The 20,859-nt window shown below is 41.5% G+C and overlaps 2 protein-coding genes across 2 annotated transcripts; one reads left to right on the top strand and one right to left on the bottom strand.

Moving 5' to 3' along the window:
* Positions 1–2,604: 2,604 nt before the first annotated feature.
* On the bottom strand, positions 2,605–7,374 carry mrps6 (mitochondrial ribosomal protein S6). Its single transcript, XM_036573735.1, has 2 exons — positions 6,837–7,374; positions 2,605–2,794 (listed from the first exon to the last, which is right to left on the bottom strand). Exon 1 carries the CDS (start codon positions 7,205–7,207, stop codon positions 6,839–6,841), a length of 369 nt encoding a protein of 122 aa, XP_036429628.1. The 5' UTR covers positions 7,208–7,374; the 3' UTR covers positions 2,605–2,794; positions 6,837–6,838.
* A 1,169-nt stretch (positions 7,375–8,543) lies between these two features.
* nolc1 (nucleolar and coiled-body phosphoprotein 1) lies at positions 8,544–20,187 on the top strand. The gene is given in 15 exon segments (XM_036573734.1): positions 8,544–8,683; positions 10,572–10,627; positions 10,740–10,891; positions 11,464–11,570; positions 11,662–11,782; positions 12,584–12,708; positions 12,852–12,978; positions 13,925–14,056; positions 14,169–14,237; positions 14,536–14,943; positions 16,390–16,520; positions 16,522–17,242; positions 17,718–17,824; positions 19,086–19,169; positions 19,254–20,187. Coding segments are annotated over 15 exon segments (2,610 nt in total). The 5' UTR covers positions 8,544–8,572; the 3' UTR covers positions 19,413–20,187.
* Positions 20,188–20,859: the final 672 nt, after the last annotated feature.

Here is a 20,859-nt window from a genome sequence, read left to right as displayed (position 1 = left end):
TTTGTGTTCATCTGTTTCCACACTAAAGAACAGAGGGCGAGCTGAGCAAACTTTCAGGACAGACTGAATCATTTCGGTTCCAGTAAAACCCCACGGAGCCTTGCTATATAAGAATAATGCATTGTTTTTATTTCAGCACCTTTTAATGTGTCGTGGCCACACATTAGGATCTCGTTCCCATGCGTTAATACAGCGCGGCCACGACTTTTCAAGGCGTGGGAACGAGATAAGTAAGCTATTAGTAAGGCGTAGGAACAAGGTCATGCTTTATTAAGCTGTAGTCAAGGCTTAATTTTCTTGTTCCCACACCCCCTAAGTTTATTTTTTATTTATGTGGGAAGTCACCAGCAGGGCTGTGTAAAAACCTGAAAAGATCAATTTTGAATACTAATTTACCAAATAACTGGAAATATATTCTTTTTTCATAAAAAAATTGACTATTAAGTTTCAGGGGGCCTTTTGACACTTTTTGCAAGATACTAACTTAATAAGGATAGTTCTGCAAAGACTGTTTAGTAAAGGTGATGGTTCTATCTAGAACCATAAGAACTCTGAAGAACCATTTGGACACTTAAATGATTCTCTGCATGGTGAAATGGTTCTTCAGATGGATGAAAAACATGTTTTATTTTGAATATGTGAAAATGGTTACATGTAGCACCAAAAAGGGCTCTCCTATTGTGACAAGCTTGACGTCATAACAATAGCAGAACCATTTTCAAAAAAGGTTTCTTCATAGAACCGTATATGACACAGTCTCCATCAGTCTGAAGAACCATTGAAGCATGAAATATAAATAGAACCATTCCCTTTGCTACTACTACTGCTACTACTACTACTACTACTACTAATAATAATAATAATAATAATTGCCTTCTTTTTTTTTTAAGTGAAAATAATACATCACACACTTAAATATGGAATTTTCTACAAATTTTAGTGCACAATTCCTATTTATTTTCTTAGTTTAACATACTGGGGTGAAAACATACAGATAAGGTATACGGTATGGCCTTTGCACAGCCCACGGGTGTCAAAATATGTTTTGTCCAATATCTGTGATTTCAATCTTCAAATGCATAAAAAGAAATTACTGAATTATAAATATTATAACATCTTTCTAATTGAAATTGCATTGTATAAATGGTAAATCAAACCATATATAAACAAATACGTTCTGCGACACTGACCAAATGACCTAATAATAAAACTGCCATGGTTAAGTTAGCAGAAGAGCACATAGACAAAAGTGTGGAAACCTAATCTAGGCATCCCTACCCTCAAAGAAAAGCAAACATTATATTTTCATATTCAATATTTTCTTAATTTTCAAAAGTTTGGTTGTCCCTGGAATCAAAAGACAAGCTTTTGTTGTTTTTTGTTTTTTTTAACTAAAAGTAAGTTATCACATCCTCTACATAGAACACACTTCTTTTCACACATTTTAATGCACAATTATGGTTTATGGTTTTGTTAACAAGTTCGAAAAAATAAAACATAAAACTTGGCAAATAAACAGAAATTGTTCACAAAAATTGGCAGAAAATGTCATATTTAAGAGTGTCCTCTGTACAGGATGTGTTAACATATTCTCAAGTAGAAAATCAACAAAACAGATACTGTAAGCTATGCGTGCAACCGTTTATGACCTTACTTTTAAGCCATGGCACTCAGTGAAACCGTGAGGAATCTGCTGTTTCAGTGTAATATTTTGTCTTCGATGGTATATGTAACATTGTAAAGATGCCACTTCACCCAGCAGACTGAATGTGCTGACTGTACTAGACAAACTCAAGCTCACACAAGAACAGGCTGAATGGAAAGTACCAACGCTAACCTTCAGTCTATTTTTAGTTTTTTTAGAAAACAGGAGAACGCTTAACGCCTCACCCACAGCAAGAGATCAACACAGTAAAGAAGGCAATATTTCAATATATCCAATAGTGAATTCAAACAGATCTACACAAAGTTGATGGCTTTACTACACACTCTCAGAAATAAAGGTAGTAAACTGTCACTGGGACGGTTCCCTCAAGGGCACATCTCAGTACCTTTAGTCAGGGAAATTATATGTTCTAAGTTGTACTGACTCCACACACCCCGTCTCGTCTCCAGGCTTTTTCTTTTAGTGTTCTGTTTTAAAGCATTAGGCTATGAAAAGGTACGAATACATACGTTTCACCTGGAAAAACCTAAAACCACTGTTGTACCTTTGAGGGAACATTTACATCGTTTGTACCTTGATGAACGAAAAATGTACTACACAGAACCTTTATTTCTAACAGTGCATGTCTAGAGATCACAGGATAGTGTAAGTCAGTGTTTCTCAGCCCTGCTCCTCGAGGTCCACTGCTCTGCACATTTCGTATTTTCCCTGCTCCCAACACACCTGATGCAAATAATCAGCTCATTAACAAACCCACTACCAAGCTGAGGTGGGTGTACTGAGGCAAGAAAGACAGTAAAATGTGCAGGACAGTGGGCTCCCAGCACCAGAGCTGAGAAGCACTGGTGATCCTAATTTGGCACTAAATACAGATTTAATCTTTTTAAAATCACCACATTAATCCCAAAATGTTATCTTCAGTTAAAGAACTGCGTATGGTTTGCTAATACAGGCTGTTTATTCTCCTTTTCTGTAAAACATTATTTTCTTCCATGTAATGTCAGCAAAAAAGAAGAGAACCTTTTTTGAAAAAGATGCATTAATTTATTCATTTCTTATAATAAACTTTCTCACGAGGACAAACTCAACATAGTCCAGCTGGCAGGTTAATCTTCTTTCTTACAGCCCCTGAGGAGAGAAAAGAAAGAAAAGAAGAAATTAAGTGTAAATTTCCTTTTTCTAACGGATGCTCTGTTGTACACTTTCACTTCCTTAAATTATTAAACTTGATATGGACGAGAGTTCATGTATTAAAGCCGTGATCTTCTCAACAGTTCCAGTCAAATGATTTAACCATGTACATGTTGAGATTTGCTGACAGGTCAGCTCAGTTACATGAAGCTTGTGAACTGCCTGTGGATGAGTCTGTTCCACCTGAAGCAACCAAACACCCGTGTGCTGTGTACATGACAACTCATCCACAGCTAACTGGTACACTGTGTTCAGCATTCAAACCTCAAGCCAGAAAAAGTGGATTTCCTGGTTTTCTTGGCCAAATAAAGCAAAAACAGGTCTATAGAAAATGGGTAGAATTTAAATTAGTCATAACTGGTCCAAACAAAGTGAGGAACAAGAGAGGAATATGCAATTTTACTATAATCCACTTAAATGATCTATTTAAGTAAATGCTGCTTTTAAACCTAGAAAACTTAAAGTCAATGGGGCTCATTCAGCAACATTTCTTAAGTTGAGATTCTACACACACAAAGAAACTTTAAGAAAAAAAATTTGCAAGATATTGATAAATGAGGCCCAATGCTTCTTAATCCTATTCGTGGGGTCCCTCTGCCTAAACACACCTGATTCAGCTCATCAACTGGTTACCAAGCTCTTCCTGAGCTGGATCAGGAGGGTTTGGGCAGAGAAGAGCTGAAACTGTGCAGGGCAGCTGGTCCCCAGGAGCAGCATTAATAAACACCGGTCTATGTAATACCAGAGAATCTCCAGTGAGGAAAACTGCCACTCAGTTAAGCCTTCTGGGTTTGTCAGACACTAGAGGGCGCTCCAGAGAAAGTCCGTAATGTGTAGGTTTCTATGGAGCTTTTGTACAAAATCGCATTTTGTATAGGATTAATCATGTTAAATGCTTCTTGAACTCCAGCTATAGAACTTTTTAACTGTTCCTCATGTACGTTCATTACATCATTGAGTATGAACCGCTTTATTGAGCTGATTGGCTCAATCAGTCAGCACTCAGTAGCAGTAATGCTAGCATGCTACTGCTTATAAGCTGCATTCTGTAGAAAAATAAAAAGTACTGGTAAGTTTTGATTTTTTAATGGGATGCATCCTTCTTTTACAAAATTAATGGAAGGTCCCACATAAATGGTCAGATGTTTAATTTTTCGGTTTTAGTCATTTTTAGCCATCCTCCATTGAGGACGTGCTCGCAGGCGCCCTCTAGTGTTCTGCAGTCATTTTTAGTTTAATGGGAGAAACAGCAAGCAGCCAGGCTCCCTTTGGCTTTGGTAATACTTATAAAATCATGTCAGTTTAGTCTTCACTGGCAGACAACTGTTTATGTTGAGAGAAGGAGTGTTTTGCCCAGTACTGAGGTAACACACCTTTGTTTAAACTGTATTTCTTCTCAAAATAAAATTTCACCCATCAAACTGTTTACCTATGCGCAAAAAACAATAGTGATGACAGAAAATCATTAGATTGATCAACTCCTTATGAATCCACTATAGGTTTATGACTCACACAGCATAAAGTGAAGCTGACTCAACTGACTAATGAGCACAGTGATCTTTTTTCTAGTTGTTTTATGCTTTCTAGATATTCATCAGAACCAAAAAGCAGAACTACTAAACTGAAAGAATTAACAGCCACAGCAGGAATTAGCCCTAATTTATTATATAAGGCAACATTGTGACCTGTGATTTAGGGCCTGTTGTTTACTATCGGTCAGCTTCCTAGTCAGGGATGAAGCCTAGTCTTGGACTATATTTTCACGTGAATGAGGAACCTTCATTCAGAGTGCTGTGTAGTCCAGGGCTAGGCTTAATCCCTGTCTAAGAAACCAACTCTATATGTCCAAAGGTTTGTAGACACCAGCATTCCTTCTAAAAACAAGGGGATTATAAGTGAGTTTGCCCCCCTTTGCTGCAGTAACAGAAGGCTTTATCCTAGATGTTGAAACTTCGTTGTGAGGATCTGATTGCAGCCGAAAAGAGCACTGGTGATGTCAGATACTGATGTAGGATGATTAATTCTGGATCACAAGCAGTGGGGATGCACCTTAGAAGGGGAATTCCACCAATTCTCAAAATTTCTGCATAATGAAATTCTTTTTGCTCCACTCTAAAGAATCTGAGTCAGAATTCTTCACAGCAGAGAAACCAGACGTCCAAACCCCTTTAAAAACTATTTTACAGAAAGTTATTACATGAAATAATTACAAATACACCGCCTGAAAAACTGTTTTAGGATTTGGTCTAAAACGTATTTTAAATACACTGATGGTGGAAGGGTACACACAGGTCGTTCTAAGCCCAAAAAGTACCCAATGAAACCTTTATTTCCCCAGATTTATCACTATTGTATCACCATTACATATAAAAACTCAGAAGCGTTCACTGGTCATTCTGTACAGCAAATAAACTGGCTAAATATGCGCTGTAGATGTCGGTTCCTATCACCACCAGATTTCAGTGAACATGTTACTGCACTTCTTGCTGATTTGCTCATTTATAATTTAAGTGGCCTTTCTGTGTCCTTGTACTTGTATTTGTACGTGGCTGAGATCTTTCATATCCCTTTACATCCTTTTTTGGTTGATACTTAACGAGTGTTTGTGTTGTTTAAAGTGATTATGTTCCTGCTGCTGTTCTGATGTAATTTTCCTTGGGATTAATTACGTTTTATCCGTCCTATTAATCTAAATGACCTTATTAGAAAATGCTACCAGTGTTAAACTATGTGCAAGATATTTTCATAGTCTAATAATAACAACAACAATATCATTAAACTGATTCTGTAAAACACACCTGAAGTTAGGCTAGATTAGCATTCAAACTCCATAAAATGTTAACAACAAAATAATAAAACAAGTGACTATCCTATACTATACTATACTATACTTATGATACGCACCAGCATAGTAAGACTGCTAAATGGGCAGGACAAACTGTCAGGACATGGATTAAGCCTAGACATGGACTAAACTGCAGTGCTGATGCAGAATCACCATTAGTCCAAGTTTAGGCTTCATCTACGTCTGGAAACCGTCTCACCGACACAGATGTGATGTATCATAACTTTAACTCGTAACATTACCAGCAATGCTAGTGTTAATGATGATCCACATGAATGTACACAATTAAAAGGATGGTTCTTTAAGGGTTCATGATATGGAACCATGTAATTTCTATGGAACCATTTCATGCTTAAATAATTATTTACACAGTTAAATGGTTCTTCAGATTGACAGAGAATGTGTTGCATATGTTTTTATATAGAACCTTTCTGAAAATGGTTCTATACAGCACTAAAAAGGGTTATTCTACTGTTTCACTCCTAGATAAAATGGCTTTCAAGGGCTTTTTAATAAAGGAAATAGTTCTATATAGAACCATAAGTTCTAGACTCTTAAAAAGATTCTTCAAGAGTTACTTGGTAAAGACAATGGTTCTATACAGAACCTTTTTAAAAAAAAAATTCTATGTTGCACCAAAAATGGTTATTCCCTTTTTACACTCTTACATAAGATGGTTCTTCGAGTGTTCTTTATTAAAGGCAATGGTTCTGTATAGAACCATGAACACTCAAAGAACCATGTGCATGCTTTAATGGTTCTTTGCATGTTGAAAAGGTTCTTCAGATTGACTGAGAATGTGCTGTATACGGTTCTATATGGAACTTTTTGAAAATGGTTCTATAAAGCACCAAAAAGATTTCTTCTACTGTTACAAGCTTGACATCACAACAGCAGCAGAACCCTTTCTAGCGCTACATAGAACCATTCTCAAAATGGAACCACATAAAACACAGGCATCAATCTGAAGAACCATTTCATCATGCAAAGAACCCTTTAGGCATGCAATTGGTTCTATATAGATCTCAGGAACCATTGCCTTTAGTAAAGAACCCTTGAAGAACCATCTCTTTTAAGCGTGTATATGATCCTTATCCTCTATATGATCCGTATATTATCATCTATACTCCTCACATTTATGTAGAAGGCCTCTTGTTGGTCTGGGCAGGTGATGGACCGCAGCACTGAGCCTGAGAACCCTGAGAACCCTCAGCGTCCTTCTTTAACACCGTCGGCCGAATAACGTCCACGTCTCTCTCAAGGTGGTTCAGAAAGCCTCTCACTGCAGACGGAGAGGCGTGAAAGTCAATCAGGTAGTAGCCTCCGTGCGTGTGGCGCTGGTTGTGTTTGGAGATCTTGTAGGGCAGCCTTCTCTCTCCGAGGTTCTCCAGGTCTCTGACCACGGCGCCCCGCTCCAGCAAGGTCTCCACCGTGCGCCGCAGCGCCGCCGCCGCTTCGGGCCTCTGCATCGCCTTCAGGATGAGCGCGAGCTCGTACCGGGGCATCTTCCACTGCTGTAGGTGAGACAGAGACGGACACTTTACATCAGATCGAAATACCGCACTGATGTCCCTTCACAGAGGAGAAAAGCGCCACTCTGCTAGTGATCACAGGGCGCCGCCATTGTGGATCCACAGCAGCGAGGAAGGGCTTCCAGGCGGAGCTACGCAGATCGCTGATTTCCAAACCATCTCTCACAGAGACCCGCTCGGGTGCATCATGTGTAGATCGGCACAGCGTGCTCCTAATGGGAGCTGAACACAAGCTCCTGCGCCCCCTACTGTGTTGGAATGAGTACGATCCAGTGACTGTAAATATGTACATACCAGAGCCGGTTTATGAGGAGTCTGGCCTCTTCCTGTTTCCCCTGTTACATCAAAAACAGGACCACAGAACGCCAGAGGGCGCCCGCGAGCGAGTCCTCAATGAATGAGGGTGAATGGAGATAAAAACGAAAAGTTAAAATAGTTTCTAATCACTCGCCCAGAACTTTCCTTTTATTTTAGAAAGTAGGAAGATATATTTCACTAAAAAAGCAAAGAAAACATCACCGTATGTTTCTTTGTTTGTACAGTAAAGGGGGTTTTGGGCAGCAGGACGCTGGCATTACTGCTACTGAGTGCTGATTGGCTGACAAGCGGAGCAGCTCATTGGCTATTTGTGCTCACTGACGTCATGAACGTAAACGAGGCGCCGTTTTAAACTCCTGTAACTCGAGTTTAAAGCTTTTAAAAAATATAAAAGCGGTGTTACAATGTTTTTATGCTGTTTTGTGTCCAGGAAATAAATATATATTGTTTAACATTAAAAATGTTTAAACATTTATGAACTACGATTTTGCTAAAATGCTCCATCTTAACCCATTCATTCTGGACTCTCTCGGGAGCGCCCTCTAGCGTTGAGAAACCCCGCAGACATTACACTCTCCTCTCTACAAGTTCTCTGGCTCGGGTACATCGGTTGTGCACTGCTTATTGCCGTGCATTGTGGGATTGTTTGAGTTCACTGGATCTTCTGTACTCTGTTTCCAGATCCCAGTCCAGAACGGCAGAACCCTTAAATAGTGCACTGTATAGTGAACAGGGCAGAGTTTCAGACACTGCCATAGATTTTAAATGAGGTTTTTAAGTGAACTTCAGTTTATTTATTTATTTACAGTATTGAATTTATTCTACTTTTTTGTAGCCTTATTTTATTTATTTATTTATTTATTTATTTATTTATTCATTCATTCATTCTTTTATTTATTTGCAGTATTGAATTTATTTTACTTTTTTGTTTTTTTGTAGTTCTCGCGTAACACGTGGAGATGACGTGTGTCTCTCGCGCCATTTCCTGTGCGTCCGCAGTGCGTGCTGAGCGCGGTGAAGATGGCGGAGGGCGGCGCGGTGCCGAGCGATCTGTTCCAGCATGTTTACAGCTTCCTGCTGGACAATAAGTTCACTAAAGCGGCCAAGGAGTTCATAAAGCAGGCCAAAGTCGTAAGTACATTTAAACCGGTCGCGTCGCGTCGGGCGCGCGCCGTCGGACGGCGCTGAGACTCGGCACGCGCTGTTACTTTCAGACACGTGTTTACTGAGGAGAGAGTGGAGAGAGAGAGTTACAGTGAGATTAGTTCACTGTTTCTCTGTTATTGAGGTCTATAGACACGTGTTTACTGTGGAGAGAGTGGAGAGAGAGTTACAGTGAGATTAGTTCACTGTTTCTCTGTTATTGAGGTCTATAGACACGTTTACTGAGGAGAGAGTGGAGAGAGAGTTACAGTGAGATTAGTTCACTGTTTCTCTGTTATTGAGGTCTATAGACACGTGTTTACTGTGGAGAGAGAGTTACAGTGAGATTAGTTCACTGTTTCTCTGTTATTGAAGTCTATAGACGCGTGTTTACTGAGAAGAGTGTGGAGAGAGAGTTACAGTGAGATTAGTTCACTGTTTCTCTGTTATTGAAGTCTATAGACACGTGTTTACTGGTGAGAGAGTGGAGAGAGAGTTACAGTGAGATCAGTTCACCGTTTCTCTGTTATTGAAGTCTATAGACACGTGTTTACTGTGGAGAGAGAGTTACAGTGATATTAGTGTGTGTCACATGTCTATGTACAATATAAAACCTGTGTGTGTTCAGTCAAATTGCCCAGAGGAGTAAATGTCTTTCTTAAGGAGATTAACATCACCAGTTCATTGTAAGAAGTTCTGGTGATGAATGAGAAAAGCCTGGGTTTCCTTCTGCACTGAGAGGCTGCTGAGAGAGTTCTGTGAAATAGGTTAGAGCTGTATAAGACAAAGATGAGATCTTACACTTTTCAGTGAGAAAATCTGAGGCTTATTTCTCAGGAGACATTTCATAAATAGGAGAAAATGGCTTTAGTCTCCCTCTGATTTGAAACTAAACGGGCCTAACCATGTCATGAAGAAGTACAGATTAAGAGGGGATCTCATTTAAACATATTTCTTTTCTGTGGGAATGTGTTCATTTATATAATGTAGAAACTGAATTGCGCTGGATGGTAAAACTAACAGAAACCTGTCAGTTCCAGTTATGCGCAGCTGTTCCTGTCTTTCCATATCTCCTATTAACATTTGTGTGTGCTTTTTGTGGCCTACAATAATTTTAATGTATTTAATTTTAGTCTAACTGCTTTATGAGTTGAGGTTCAAGGCAGTTAAGTGGTCTCAAATGGGTTTAAAGGGGCATTCTGGCCCAATCCAAGTGTTTAGTATCTTATTTATGTTGTGTAGTTTTCTGTACCGCAGCATTTCACCTCTCAGCCTCATTGTTTTGACCAAATTTACAATTTTTACTATTTTTATATGCTTTTGTCCATCAGCGTTCTCACACTACAGTACCCAGAATGCATTACGCAAATACACTACCATTGGAAATCCCTACAGCACTCAACAAATCTTGACTGCAGCCGCTGATATAGAAGCTAATAAATACGTCTGTGGTGGTAGCATTAGTGATATGACACTGACCTCGGTCAGTCGTCAAAGAAATAATTCGGCCATTTAGTGAACAAATTTTCAAACAGCTTGCCCCGAAGTACCCTAAAAACTCACTCCCACCTTCAACGTTCATCATCAGAAAGTTTTTCCCTATCAGGAAATTTCATTTTAGAGACTACAGCAGCACAGCTGTAGGTAGTTGTATGGTGAGTAGATATGTTTAGAAAAGATTTAGTGATGATTAGATTTTTCATTTAGGCCAGAGGTCCCTTTTCTAATTCACTGATGTTACCAAAATTGCCGTAATCAAAGCTGTGTAGATGCGTATGTGCTTGTAGCGATAGGTGCACTTCAAATGAGTATTCAGAAATGAAAATGACTGTTTTGAGGTAATTATGCGTAAATACTAAAGGCAGTATCTGTTCAGAAACCCCAGGACCAAAATGAAGAAGGACTCCTTGACATCTTCAAATTCTGGCTTAAGTAAGTCTTTGTTGATTAACTTTCCTTGTTGACGTAACTTTGTTGTTGAGTTGCTTTTATTCGTCACGTTAGAAGACCCGAACTGATCCTGTTGTATTTCTTATTCTTTTAGCTCTAAAGAGTCGAGAAAGCGCAAGGCGCTTACCAATGGCCCTGCTGCAATCAGCGGGCCGTCTGCAAAGAAGGCCAAGCAGGAGAGCTCGAGTAGTGAGGAGTCGAGCAGTGACGAGGAGGACGCGCCAGCTGCCAAGAAAACACCTCAAGGTGATTATTCTCACTTTCAGCTTCAGCAGCCAGGAGCAGAAATATTCAGAATGGGTTGCCAAAATTTAGTCTGACAGATTTGACTGATAGTTCGGCCTGTTGTTTAATGGCGTATGTGGCTGTGCTGCCAAAATGTCTACATTCTGTAGATTTGACTGTATTTGTAATTCTACAAAAATACATATTACACTTCTACACAATGTTAATCCAAGTAGATTTGGTCCCAATTTCCATGTTTAATAAATGTTTCTGCATTATGTACGTTTTAAAATATGATATTTGTATTGGCCCACAGTCCCCATTTTAGAGCATCCCTTTTTTTCAAGGAGCTGTCAGTGTAGATAGTTTTAAAGAAAAGAATATATGTGTGTATATATATATGTGTGTGTGTGTGTGTGTGTGTGTGTATATATATATATATATATCCAGAAACTTTAGGCACCAAATATGTCATACTTGATCAGTATAATTTTTTCATTTATTTATCTATGCGGTTTAATCGTTCCTTGCTGTCCATTAAGATAACTGTTCACTTTATATCTCAAACATAACTTTCCGTAATTGTTGCACAGTTGCGGCTCCAGCTCCAGTGAAGAAACCAGCGGCTGCAGCAGAGTCAAGCAGCAGCGAAGACTCCAGCGACTCTGAGGATGAAGCTGAGACTAAAACTCCTGCGAAGGTGTGTTTATACCTCAAACATTGGATTATTTTTGTCAATAGAGGCTGCTTTTTAGTTTGGTGATCAAATGGTGGTTTGTCTGGTCTTTCAGAAAGTGGCAGCGGTGAAACCTGCAGTACAGTCTCCTGCAGTGGCAGCCAGGAAAAAGGACACCAGCTCCAGCAGTGAAGAGTCTGACTCTGAGGAAGAGCCGCCCAAACCTAAAACTGCAGGTGAAATAATGCAGTTTCTAATAGGTTTAAACAAACAAAAGCGTTCTTTTATGCGTAACCCTGTATAAACGTCAGACTGGGACGTTTTGTGCTTTGATGCAGAATCTCAATAGAGAACTGTGATGCATTTTTCAGTCTTATATGTACAAACCTGCCCTTGCTGATTATAAGAATTGGACAAAATTAATAGGTGATCACAGAACTATTACAGAAGGCTATACTTGCTAGGTTTTCTATTGCTTACTCATTAGACCATTCAAGTGGGGGCACATAGTTTTGATAAAGTTAGCATGGTAACACTTTACTGTAGGGTGCTGTTCATAAGACTACATAAGCTTGCAATGGCAACTGACATAACCCTACATAACTGTTTATAAATGTTTATTCCAACAGGCGTCATCTGTCATAAAGGCTACTTTAGCTAACTTTGATGAAAATTGGCAAACATAACCATTAAAGCGAATGACGCCTATTGGAAAAAGTATTTATAAACATTTATGTAGGGTTACGTCACTTGTCATGACAAGTTTATGTAGGTGTCATGTAGCCTTATGAACAGCACCCTACAGTAAAGTGTTACCATTAGCATTTTGTTGGTGAGATTAAAGCTTAAAGCAGCCAGAACTTTTTGTGAGATTAGGACCACCCTGTTTACATTCAGCAGGGGGGGAATTCTGACGAAAGACACCAATTATGTATAAAGCCTTCATGTATATTCTGTGCCTACCAGTGCTATTTTGAAAGTAATCATGACTTAGGTTGTCTAGGGTTTAATGTCTGAATTTAATATGTGCTTCTCAGGAGCCAAGCCTGCAGCTGCAGCCCCTAAAGCTGTGGCCCCACCCAAAGCCCCAGCTCAGAAGAAGCAAGAGAGCAGCAGCAGTGAGGAGAGCTCGAGTGACTCTGAGGACGAGGCCCCAGCTAAGGTACTGTTCCACTTAGTAATATTAACACGCAGCCAGGTGCTGTGCCCTCTAAGATGCCCTGTAGGTTTACTGTATAAACCCTGCTGTAGATGAAGTGGCAGTACGAATATAAACTCTGTATGTTGCTAATTTGCCTATTGCAGCCAGCAGTGAAGGCCCCTGCTCAAGTGAAGCCCCCAGCCGCAAAGCCCGCAGCTCCAGCTGAGTCCAGCAGCAGCGAGGACTCCTCAGATGAGGAGGAGGCTCCTCCCAGCAAAAAGCCCAAAGCAGGTACTGTCCACAAGGAACATCTGACCTGGTGAGATGAATAAAGGCCAAATATGAGAGGCACAGTCTGAGCATTGGGCCTGTCGTAAAAAGATTGCAAGTTCAATCAGCCATGTGTGGCTGTGAGTCTAAGAGAGCATAAATTCACTTTACTCTGGGTGGGTAGGATGGTCCACCCTTTCCCCCCCATCACTCAGCGTAATGCTAGACAACATGGACCGCTTTAGCTTATGTGACTGAATTGGCAGGTACTGTTCTCCTGCAAGTGTGTTGCTGTCCAGTGACACGTTGGCAGCAGTTTGAAATGATGGCCCTTCGCACGTCTAAGAGAAAGCGCATACTAGCCTTCACCTTTTCAGCTTGGTAGCGCCGTGTAGGGGAAGATGTAGCTAGCGGGTATTAATTGGCCATGATTAAATAGCAGGGCTAAAAGTTGGCTAAAAATAACAAAAAACAACAAAATTGTACTAAAAATGGAAGAATTACACGCGGTGTGGTAGGGATGCTGATTTTGGCCAATTTTAATGGCCAGCAATTATTAGAGACAATTAATTATTAACCCACAAACCCAAAATCACAGACACAATCACCAAAAATATAAATCGTTGCGCTGCGTTTTTTGTAAACAAGACTTTAAGTCTAGTCAGTTGTATTCTACTGTAGCACTGTTTCGTGTCTAAATATTCTAGTTTTATATTGCTGTAAACTACTTTTAGGATGGTTTTAATCTTTGCTGTATCCTCTTATCCATTGATCTGGCATTGAAATGAAGTTGGGTTGAAGAGTTGAGTTGGGGTCGACTCCAGAAAGCCCAGCGTTGTGTAGGGCTACTGCAACAAGTTGGTCCTAAAGTTGAATGAAAATCTGCTTAATAAAATATATCAGTTTTATTGGAAATTAAATGACTTTTTAACCAACTTTTTCACCGAAAGCATTTTTTGGTCTCTAGGTCCATATAGTGCTGTACCCCCACCTCCAGCTCAGAGTGCCCCTGTACCAGCAGCCAGCAAAACCTCTAAAGAAGACTCCTCGGATAGCAGTGAGGACAGCAGCGATGAGGAGGAAGAAAAGAAAGCTCCTGGTAAGAGTTTGGCTCAATAGTCTGAACTTATGTGTTGTTTTTTCTGTTGTGTTTCATGGTGCATTCATGTGTTCCTTTTGTAATGTGGAACCCAATTTCATTTATTATTAAGCGGCTCCTACGAAGGCTGTGACACCCAAACCTGCAGCCAAGAAGGACGAGTCCAGTTCAGACAGCTCTGGTATGATTAACCATTGTGCTGTTCATTTAGCATTTTCCTGTTGTTCACTCCATTTTTGTCCACTGTTCCAGTATTACTCTGTATCCCCAAACCTTTCAACTATTTAAGTGCTGTTTCATGATACACAGACTCCAGCTCAGAGGATGAGGCAGAGAAGCCAGCTGCAAAAGCAACACCATCTAAAGCACATATTGCTAAAACCCCCACCAGCCAAAGCAGCCCCTGCTAAAACCCCACCAGCCAAAGCAGCCCCTGCTAAAACCCCCACCAGCCAAAGCAGCCCCTGCTCAGGAGGAAGAGTCCTCATCTTCCAGCTCGGAGGACGACGAAGAGGAAGCGAAGAAGCCGGCTGCCAAGGCAACACCAGCGAAAGCCGTCCCTGCTAAGGCCACCCCTGCTAAGGCCACCCCTGCTAAGCCTGCTCCTGCTGCGGAGGAATCTTCCTCCTCCAGCTCGGAGGATTCGGATGATGAATCGGAGAAACCGCCTGCAAAAGCTCCAGTTGCTAAAGTTACTCCAGCTAAGGCCGCATCTGCCAAAGCCACTCCGGCTAAACCCACCCCGGCCAAGGCAGCCCCTAAAGCCGCAAAAGAGTCGTCCTCCAGCTCAGAGTCGTCTGATGATGAGGAGGAGGCGGAGACTACTGCAGCCAAGGCTCCTGCTGCAAAGGCAACACCTGCTAAGCAGGCTGATTCCTCAAGCTCAGGTGAGATCCTCTGAACTAAGGGCAGTGATGGCGTTTGTAAAACAGTACTTGTGCTCTCTTATTGTGCCGTTCAGTATTGAGATAGCATAATAGATTTTATAAAAGAATTGCTTTTCTTCAGTAAATAGTTCTCTTTTTCAGGATTTTCTCTTCATTTCAGAGCTAGCGCCCAACTTAGGACGACTTGACGTAGTATAAGAGCTGTCGTGCTCGTCTGTGACCTTTTCCTACTGTTTTTTTTTTTTTTTCAGCAAGAAATGATTGCAGCAATGAAGGAGGCAGATTGTTAAATCAGACTGGTATTGAAATAGAGGTTTTGTGTACATAATGGAATGCATTAAGCAAACTTGATTTTTATTAATCAGATTTACACATTTTTCACTCCCGATTGTTGTCAGTCAGATAAGATGACTTTTTGGTCTAGAGCTGGGGTGTTTAATTAAAATTCAATAAGGTCCAGTTAGAAAAAAACTTCCTCCAGCAAAGGTCCGGAACTTCATAATGTCCAACTTATTATGACTCAGTGCCACATACTGTTTACTGAAGTAGCCTAGAGGTTATAACAGTGTCTTAAGTATTCGACAACCGAATGTCAAATCAAATAAAGTACAATTCAGTAATATTTCAGCAGCATTAATCTGGCTCACTTTCTTCTCCAACTGCTGTGTCTCGCCCTCATCCCTACCTGTGTGTGTGACATTCACTCGAGTCTCAGTGCTCATCATAGTGCACAGATCTGATTGGCTGAGTAGCGTCACGTAATATTTACAATGCATGCGATTGGTCTGCGAGTTTCCCGGGCCACTAAACTGGTACAGTAAAGGCTAGAAAAGTTACACCAATTAAAGTAGGACCACCCCATCGAAATTCAAGAATTCTCCATAGTTTATCGGTTATAGGTCCAGGTCTGCATAGGACAGCATCTGGGTCTGGACTTGGACCGCGGTCCGCCTATTAGTGACACCTGTTCTAGAGTTTCCTTCGTTAGTTTTGCATTTGAGCTATGAGGCTACAGCTGAAAAGTAAAAGAATGACCACCAGTTATCTCAGTGCAGACCGCCTGCCTAAATCACAGACTTGCCTGGAGCCACGTTAAGAAATCTCTCATGTTGCTTATTTGGTTTCTGACACTGTATGGCGTACTGTTATCTATGACTGTCTATCTGTTCTCTATATCTATCTGTTATCTATAACTGTCCGCCTGTTATCTATAACTATCTCTTATCTATAACTGTCTGCCTGTTATCTATAACTATCTCTTATCTATAACTGTCTGCCTGTTATCTATAACTGTCTATCTGTTATCTATAAGTATCTATCTGTCATCTGTAACTATCTGTCTGTCATCTGTAACTGTGTGTCTGTCATCTGTAACTGTCTGTTCTTTATAACAGTCTTGTTAGTTTTATTTTATAGTTACATTTCTTTATGGTGTTTTCTACACAGATTCTGATAGCTCAGAAGATGAGGCTCCCGCCAAGCCTGCGGCCACGCCCAAAGCTGCGGCCACGCCCAAAGCTGCGGCCACGCCCAAAGCTGCAGCTACACCCAAGTCTGCTGCCACGCCCCAAAGCTGTGGCAAAGCCAGCTGAAAGCAGCTCAGACTCTGACAGCTCCTCTGAAGAGGAGGAGCCCCCTAAGAAAGCCGCTGCCACTCCTGCCTCTAAACCTGCCCCCATCCCGGCCAAACCAGCCGCCAAGCCGGCAGAAAGCTCGGACAGCGACGATTCAGACTCTGAGGACGAAGCCCCGGCAGCTAAACCTGCTGCGGCCGCTAAACCTGCAGCCAAAGCTGCCCCTGCAGCCACTAAACCCGCAGCCAAAGCTGCTGCTAAACCCACGGCCCAGTCCAGCAGCAGTGAATCTGACAGCTCCGATGAGGAGGAAGAGAAGGGCAAGGCTCCCCCCGTCTCTAAGCCTGCTGTGACCCCAACCAGCGCTAAGAAGGCTGAGAGTAGCAGCTCGGACTCTTCAGACAGTTCAGACTCAGAAACAGAAGCTCCAAAGACGACGCCGGCCAAGTCTACTGTGACCAACGGGAAAGCAGCTACACCGAAAACTCCCGTCACCGCAGCGAAGACCCCCACCGTAAAACCTGCGGAGTCTTCTTCCTCTAGTGATGACAGTTCTGATGAAGAAGAGACGACGAAGGCTGCTGTAAAGACCACACCTGTAGCAAAGAGCACACCAGCTGCCTCAGCGAAGACCAGGCCAGAAAGCAGCTCATCAGAGAGCTCTTCGTCCGAGGAAGAGGAGGAAACAGAAACTACAAAGACTCCGGTTGCTACACCAGTGAACGGTAATGAAAAATCCAAATTAGGTTCCGAATTATTCAGAGGCACTCGCAGCACAATGTTCTAGAGAGATTGATTCTGACAGGTTATTAAGTACCAGCTTGAATGGCCGTTGAATAACAAATACGGTCTTAGCCAGCCAGCGCGAGCAGAGTGGCGGACGCTAAAAAGGTCATTTGTGTTTGTAGATGCTCTTACTCGAAAAGCGTTTGGCCTTTTGTGCCCTTTAAACTACTCTTTTGGTTTTTATTGCTTTTAGTGCAAGATGTCCAATTAGGAGCTGTAGCTCGTGTAGTTTGAAATGTCACACCCTCTTTTAGCATTGCTTCCACAGCAACATGCAGAATCCCTCTTCAGGAGGCGCAGAGGTGTCTGGGTTGGTTTTGCAGTCACCGTAGCTGGCTGTGTGCATTGTTCTGTCTGTTTTCCCAAATCTGGAGCATTGGGTCTTAGTCTGATCTCCACCTTCTCTAACCACAGGCACAGGAGGCAAGAGGAAGAGGGAGGAGGATGACACTGCACAGATAACACCTACACAGAAAAAAATCACCACCACGCCTCACTCTTTCCCCAAGGCCAAACAGAAGGTGAGAGGGCATAATAATGTGCCTGTGTCTCCGTTGGTACACACAGATTTTTAGCAGGATCGGTCAGAGGTCACGATCAGAGATGTACATCGCATCAGTCTGACATTCTCATCAGCACCGTTGAGTAAAACAACAGAAGGGCTTCAAAACACAAGCTGATGTTCTGATATCCAGTAAACTAACTTAAATGTAGCTACTATTGTCGCGCTTTCACAGATCCTGATACATTACCAGCACAGCTTTACTGTTCATGTTCAGGCTTTGTGTCATTCAAACTTCCAGCTTTTAAAGGCTGTTTTTCCCAGGATGCACACAGTCCTCAAAAGTCACGTTAAATAGGCTGTGACGTCCTTAGCATGAGCAACCAACAGCTCCTTTACTCCTCGATTGTGTACAAAATGCTCTCCCACCTATTTTTTCCTCGCAAAGACTGACCACTGCACTGAAACACTCCTCATAGCTTCAGTGTGAGTGGGCGGAGCTAAACTGCTATAGGCTTAATAGGCAGATATATGTAAATTGGTTTGTTGGTGAATTCAAAACAGGCTGGTTTTGCATCCTAGTTTCTGTGTATGGACTCAGGAGTAAATATTACATTTTGAACATTTAAGTCCTTCATTTCTAGAAAATGAGGGGAAATTGTTTTCCATGATATGAACCCATTAAACTCAACTGGAAAAATAAAAGTGGAGCAGAAACATGTGTCCCCGGTAACGTACTGGCTTCTGCGAGGCGTCTTGATTAACTAAAGCAAAACGTTGCTGCTGCATTTTTGTTTCTACAGTTTTAAGTTGAGTGTAAAAAGTCACAATTATAATGTATTATATCATGAAAATAATGTATATTGTACATAACTCAGGTACTCAAGAAGTGACAAAGCATTCTGCTACTACGAAAAAGCGACGCAGAATCGCTGGTGAACGCGTACGTGACGGAAAAATGCTGCAAGATAGAATGACACGATTCTTTCTTTAACTTCTTTAATGTGTCCCAACTGAGAGCGATGGATGTATACATTTTTATTCCAGAAGTGTATTGCACCATCTTGACAGTTTGCACGGCTCAACCAACTTTCTGCTTCTTTCTAACATCTGAGAAGTTTTGTGCCGAGTTCACTTTGTATAAGAACAATTTTCAAGCTCCGAGGCATTTGGTGGGGACAGTTACTGCTAGTGGGGAAAGTAACTGCTTGTGGCGAAGCACCATTATTAAGCACATTTATTTCTTTGTGTCTGTCCCTCTCTGTTGTGTTCTTTCAAAGAAAACCAATGATCCTTTCCGTAGAATAAGAGACGAGGAGATTGAGGTGGACCCCCGCCTGGCAGACAACTCCTTCACCGCCAAGGTAGCTTATAGAAACCATCCTCAGCACTCTTAAAGTATTGATGCTTTTTTGAACGCTCCATTGACTCGTCCTTATTTGTTTTAGATGGGAGCCACCGGAGACTGGGGCGAGAGAGCCAACGACGTCCTAAAATTCACCAAAGGCAAGTCCTTCCGACATGAGAAGACCAAAAAGAAGCGCGGCAGCTACAGAGGAGGCACCATCTCCACATCCGTGAACTCCATTAAGTTTGACAGTGACTGAGATCCGAGCCCATGAGCCTCCGTTTACGTACTCGAGTGAGGTCTGAGCCCTCTGCCTCACTCCCCATCCAACCCGGGCTACTTTTACTCATCCAAAACTGGTGTTACGTCACAGGAACTGGCCGCTAGGCTCCTGCAGTGCTGGCCATGTGTTAGCACTGTACTCAGGCCAGTAATCAGGAGTCAGAGAAGCCTGCAGTCGGCCAGAGCAGGACAGCAGTCGCCCACATCAGTTCGCCTCAGCTGCAGTTACATTGATCAGCCACAAGGTGGTGCCCCTTTGTTGTTTTTCCTCCTGCTTCTCTACGTAGTAGTGTGTTTTAGTTTTTGTTCCTGGTGACTGAATACCACACAGAAGTCCTAACATTAGTTTGCCCATTTAAGGCTATTATATAAACTGTCTTGGAGATTTTTTTGAAAGTAACGATTGTTTCTTCTTTGTTATGCTAATCGCGGTTATGCTCAGATCCTCACTCTGGATATGAGGTGGATGAAAGGTTTCTTTTATATGTACAGTATCGTTGGAGAGGCTTCAGGTTGAATGGTGTGAAGTCCATATCAGTGTGAATTTACTGTAGAAAGAAACTGGTTCTTTATCATGATTTAACTGTGCAGCTTAATGCAGACTCTGGTACAGTAGAGCTCACACCATTCACAGCCTGGCAGTTTTAGTTTTTGGAGTCTTATTTAACGTCTGCAGCCATGTTGTACTGTTCAACATTTTTCTTTCTTGTATTAAGGAAATTGTTTCTAATTAAAACTTGACTCAATCTTAACCACCTGGATTTGATCATTAATTCTGTTGCTTTATTTTGACCTCTCTAGGTTTTTGCCTAATTAGCAGTAGGTAGCTGTGGGGTCCCCAGAGCTCTCGTCTCCATTAACTGTCTAGACACATAGAGGAGCGTTTGAGACTGCAGAGAGCAAAGCAGGACAGCCATCCTTGTGGATATTCTGTAGAGCAGGACTTCACATGTTCACCTGTAGAGCAGGACTTCACCTGTTTCCAGTATAGCGTAGTATCATTTATCTGTCTGTTGTGATCTGTGATGCTCTAAAAGGGGCTTTCTGGCCTAAAACTTGTGTTCACAGGGGAATTCCACCGATTTTTCAAAAATTCCACATAATTAAATGGTTGAGATGTAAACAAAGTCATTCAGAGTGGTTTGGTATGAAATGCTCGGTTTTAGAGAAACTTGTAGTCAGAATTGTTCACAGTGGTGGTGATAGGAACCAGACATCCACCACTAAAAGATCCCTCACAGAAAGTTATTACATGAAATAGTTTGATGACTGAGACATTGTTTAATGATGGCTTAAAATGTATTTTAATCCATTCATGGCGGAGGGGTACGTGCAGGATGCTATAAGGCAAAATAGTCCCCAAAGAAAACTTTTTCCCGATTTGGGGAATCGACTCCCAGAGTCATTTGGTGCGACATCGTTTG

The sequence above is a fragment of the Colossoma macropomum genome, unplaced genomic scaffold (genome assembly GCF_904425465.1).
Source record: "Colossoma macropomum unplaced genomic scaffold, Colossoma_macropomum, whole genome shotgun sequence".
Classification (NCBI taxonomy): domain Eukaryota; kingdom Metazoa; phylum Chordata; class Actinopteri; order Characiformes; family Serrasalmidae; genus Colossoma; species Colossoma macropomum.
This window is presented reverse-complemented; position numbering and strand designations above follow the sequence as displayed.